Source organism: Aplysia californica, unplaced genomic scaffold (assembly GCF_000002075.1).
Source record: "Aplysia californica isolate F4 #8 unplaced genomic scaffold, AplCal3.0 scaffold00338, whole genome shotgun sequence".
Classification (NCBI taxonomy): Eukaryota; Metazoa; Mollusca; class Gastropoda; order Aplysiida; family Aplysiidae; genus Aplysia; species Aplysia californica.
This window is the reverse complement of record NW_004797608.1, coordinates 603,837-608,928: the sequence shown is the minus strand read 5'-3', so window position 1 is coordinate 608,928 and position 5,092 is coordinate 603,837. Positions and strand designations below refer to the sequence as shown.

General features: G+C 41.9%; 1 protein-coding gene and 1 long non-coding RNA gene across 5 annotated transcripts in view; one reads left to right on the top strand and one right to left on the bottom strand.

Annotated features, from left to right (window-relative positions):
- LOC118478030 overlaps positions 1–2,647 on the top strand; it is a 5,311-nt gene extending 2,664 nt beyond the window's left edge. Inside the window, exon 2 of the long non-coding RNA XR_004858762.1 lies at positions 2,052–2,647. This is a non-coding gene — a long non-coding RNA (uncharacterized LOC118478030). The remainder of the gene's footprint in view (positions 1–2,051) is intronic.
- Positions 1–5,092, bottom strand: part of LOC101846826 (mucin-12) — a 32,296-nt gene that overhangs the window by 22,918 nt on the left and 4,286 nt on the right. For all 4 annotated transcript variants that reach the window (XM_013085052.2, XM_005102754.3, XM_005102756.3 and 1 more), the window contains exon 2: positions 2,079–3,182. In XM_013085052.2, the coding sequence (XP_012940506.1) occupies positions 2,079–2,172 (94 nt within the window). In that variant the 5' untranslated portion in view covers positions 2,173–3,182. The remainder of the gene's footprint in view (positions 1–2,078; positions 3,183–5,092) is intronic.

The following is a 5,092-nucleotide window of genomic DNA, read 5'->3' as shown; positions in this document are numbered from 1 at the left end:
GTACACACACACACACACACACAGACAGACAGACAGACAGACAGACAGACAGACAGACAGACAGACAGACAGACAGACTTCTTTAATGTGTGCTATGTTCAAGTACAGCCATACAGTTTTTTTTGTTTTTTTAACGGAATGTAGCACTCGGGGTGAATGTCCGGGCCATCGTGTTGTTTACTCCATGTGCTCGACATTTCGAGTTGTTGATAACGGGTGACCTGGCCTGCACTAGATAAAAAAAACCCAACCAAACACCCCCCAAAAAACCCTAACAAAAAACAAAAACAAAACCCAACCCTATCTGCGTATGTAAAAGTAAAGTTTCAGGTAATCTCGAGTGGCACTACTTTCTGACTGATGTGAAGACTGTCTACGAGGCGTAGACACGACGACATCATTTGACCTTGTGTTTTCCCGAAAAGTGGCGTTTTTATTGTTTAGTAACAGCTTTTTTTATATAGTTGAGGGTTTTACGGCGCTCGCAACTGCATACGGTCATGTGAGCTTTATAACACAGCACTTTTACAACACAAATAGATCATTATTTACGTGCCGGTGATTTGAAGTGTTTCGTTATTAGTGCCGACGATTCGACGTGTTCCTGGAGAGTAATATACTCAGGGGGAAAAGGAAAATAGTAAAGAACCATTGATGTTCGAAACGAAGGAAATGCCGTTGGCTGCCGGCCATTCTTCCCAACTTCGTGTCTCCACTTCTCCCATTCCTTTGTCTACATACTTATACCCCATGACTTCAGTTGCCATACTATTGTTGACAATAGATCAAGTCATACATGGAGCACCTTTTAAAAAATAAGCTATCGTCGTCTTTCACGCATGACGCCATGGCCATCACCATGTTTGGCCCCACAATGAGTGGATAGGAGACCCAGGGTGTGTGTTGAGAGTCAAGAAAGTTCCGAATCTACACCCCTCGACTAAACCTTTACCCACCATGTTTCAGCCAGGAACAAATTCCGAAGCGTCCTTTAACTTAAATTAAAACTTTAAGATTAGAATGGCACAGTATCATTAATAGTAAACCTAGAGTAAAGACAGTCAACAGTAGCAGCAGCAACAGTTTCATTACTTTGATAAAGCACAGCCACGCATAAGCTGGCAAATAAATACACATACGTGAAAAACAAAATGGGAACACTATTAGTAAAAAGATCGGATTGTATTAACACAAAATGAGGGGGTGGGAGGGGGGGGGGTACTAGACGAAGTGGTTAAAACAAACAACTCCTCGACATTGATAGCTAGTGCCTCCATATGAATACATAATTATTTTTCCATTTGTCAATTTGTTTCCAAGATTGGGATCATCGCAGACGGTACATGGATCCATAGACCCCCTCCCCCTTCCTTTTTTTTCTCCTCAGGATATATCGGACAGTTCGGTACAAAAAGAACCAGAAAATGGACAGAGACACACATAGACTTTACCCCCCCCCCCCCCCCTCCACACCACCCTTTTTGTCACAACTTTTTGTACAACAATCATTATCACTTCCTCGGCATTCGTCTCATTTGTTTTTCAAGTAAATCACGAAAGAGTTCACCGACTTCCAAGACACAGACAGGTCATTGCCATGGCGTCGAACTCAGCGGTTGGAGTACAGACAATGGACAATAACGGTCACATAGTGCGACGGACAGACATGGTTGTCACAGGATGATACAAAAAGTAACACTGACAAGAAGTAAAGGGAGCGGGAGGCATCAATGCACCCCTCAACAACCCGTGAGACAAGAATGGCAGCTAAAACTGGGCCTAGGACAGTGCTCGACAGTGAACATTAGTAAACAATAAAGGCAGAGGAGCAGGCCCCTTGGCCGCTGTGGCTGATATAGCATACTAACGGTAACACCTTGATCCCAGGTAACACCTTGGCTTCCAGGTGTCAATGTGTATGGTCTGGCACTTCTTCGGGTCCATAATATATATTATATACTCTCTCTCTCTCTCTCTCTCTCTCTCTCTCTCTCTCTCTCTCTCCTAAAACCGGGGTGACCAAAAAGTAACAAATCTAATTAATTTAACAGGCGCGGAAACAGCGCTGATGACCCTACCTGCTTCCGTGACGGGCGAGGAGCGATCGGATTGGCTGCAGAGCGATGACGTATCAATCTGGTCCGAAGACGACTTGAGGATATTTTCCATCATGTCTGCGGCTTGCTTGGAATGGTGGTGGTACTGTAAAACTATTTTCTGACCTTGTGTGCTGCCCGCTGTGACGTCAACGGAGCTTTTGGTCGATTGGAGGAGGATACTAAACAGCTGAACCTCTTTCCAGACGGGTTTGGATGGTGATGAGAATCTTGATCTCTGTCACGCAATATTTTTCCTTTTTGAAGACTTGATTCATACACACTTAAAACAACTTACTCACACTGACATCTAAACTGTCAGAACACTTTGGCACTGAGACGTAGCAAAAATATGTCCACGATGCGATCACGGACTCACCGGCACGGGATTGAAAACACATAAATTCTTATATAAACAGCTCGCAATTTGTACACACGTTGGTGTGTATACCAGAAAAATGTTATATACTAAATATCACAGAGCTTTTCACTCGGGTGTGTATCTGCTGCATGGAACAATGATAATAAAGAAAACACGGTGTCAAAAATGACCAACGTTTTAAGTTACATTTGCCTGTAAGACTCAATTCGTTAAAAGTGTAAGTATAATACTTGGTAAGAATAGAATGAGTCGAGTCAAAAATGCAGAATGTTTTTCGACGCTTCCAATGGGCTGAAGAAAAGCGAAGTACTTGTTCTCCAGGTGAAGAACTTGAGCAAGCAGATTGATTGATGATAATAATGATGATGAAGTCGACGACGTCTAAAACACAGTTGTGCGGAAAAAAAGAAAAATATCCGACAACATCACCGGGCGTGTCAACTTGTGAGATGGAGAAATACAGCAATATAAAAAAATGAAATCACCGGTTTGAAAGCGAGAATCAATGTTCCGTCAACTCATTCCTGCCTACATGATTGTCTTCACTTGAACCTCTCACGTTCTCCAAAACAGCTCAAAAATAAAAAAAAAATAACACCAGGCAGGAAGGTAACGTGTGCACAATACTACAAGTGACAGTTTCTCATCTTCATGGTCAAGAATCTTGTTTGGGTCTTTCGTTCTCGTGTCACAGTTCTTGCTCACTGAATATAACGAAAATGGAAAAAAATAGAATAATAAAACCCGTTGTTCTGACAGTCAAACAGTGGTACCGTCATACAGCTCATTAACTATTCACCACTCAACACAACAGGAAAAGGTGTGGACTGAAACGAGTCCATACTTCACGCGACATATATAAAGACTAAGATCTTGTCCTCGTTTTGAACAGTGTACACTAAACTGTCCTATATATTTCATAAAGGCGGTTTTGTAAATGAGCTCTAGTTCGCCCCATTGTTGGAAAAAACAATTATCCCAGTTTCAAAGCGATTAAGGTTCTCCCTAGTCAGCACATAGCGGGTTAGCGGGTCAATAATCCAGATTAAGCCTACTAAAGAAGTCTCATATTGCTCAACTCTGGAAACTTACACGCGCATGAAGACCGCATGAGCAGAGCCAAGTTCAGAGATCTAATCTGAGCGTATCCAAGAAGGATATTGATCAGTAACAGTTAAATAAAGCAATTCCCTCGAAATGTCTGTCTGTCTTTCTGTTTGTCCCCTCTCCCCCTCCCTCCTCCCCCCTCTCTCTCTCTCCCTCTCTCTCTCTCTCTCTCTCTCTGAATATTCAAACAATTGAAGCAAAAATGATCTACCCCCACCTCCAGGTTATAGGTATTACCCGACAGTTTTATAATACGAACGAAATTATAAACTTGAACAATTAGGTTTATAATAGATCTACCTTCCAAGCTACCAGCCTAAAAAAAACTGAACCACTTTACATGTCCAATCACCTTCGGTTGATAAGCAGAATTACCGAAGATTTAAAAAAAACTTAAAGCCCCACGAAGCTATTCGTTCACCCTACAGGACGAGTCTCAAAACCCATCAGTATGCAATGTATGATGAGCATTAATGTGATCTGCTGTTTGGTTACAAAACGGACAAACACCGGTCATACTTTTTGTTCTCACGTCATAATTTGACTATGTATCTGAGGGCAGATATAATGTGAATAAAATGTGTCACGACGGGGTGGAATCAGGCTCTCGTCAACTGTAGGTCATGCAGGTGTATTGGTATATCATCTTAACGCTTGTTCATTTGTTTTACTTTGGAGGGAAAATATCAATTTATATTGAATACAAGTCAAGATATTTGCGAATGAAGGTTTCAGAGGTAAAATTAGTGAGAAAATGGCCTCCAAAGATTAATTATTTCCTTAGCAGGAGAGTCTGTGGAAACTGAACATTTACATTTTTTGTGCTTTTAATCAACGTTTTTCAGTAAAATTCATAAAAGAAACGTGTTCTTAAATGGGCAGGAAAGGTGTTAAGCCCAAAAACAAAACAAAAAATCGATAAAAATTCACAAACCCGTGGAAAAATGCCAGTTTCTTCTCTTTGATTAATTTGACAAGCGCTTGATTTCACCACGCTGCCTCACACATATTATTACTATCTTTTCTTTTCTCTTACAGTGTTCTAGTTTGCGTGAACCTAACGGGAAACACTGCAGCCACAACCCGTCTGCTAATTAATGCAAATGGGTACATTGCCACGGGTGCAGCCGACCTTGCCAATCAACAGGGCTAATAGGATCAAATGGGCTTGCCAATTACCTCCCGAGGCAACGGTATCCATGGAAACGAGATGCTTGTCAGCCATATTATGAACCTGACACCCATACCCCTACCCATTTTCCAACAAGCAAGCTACACCATGAGGCCCTACGTAAGTGACCTATTACGTCATTTCTAGAAACTACCAGCTGTTATCCTGCGTGGCACGAACTTAGACTTAGACTAGACACTACATGAGAGCGCGGCTCTCTCTCTCTCTCTCTCTCTCACTCTTCGAGGATACCCACCAACCAACGTATCTATATTACAGGGTACTTCAAAAGTAACTAGGCCCTTCTACTGCCTAAAAATAGCTGTCTTCTCCCCC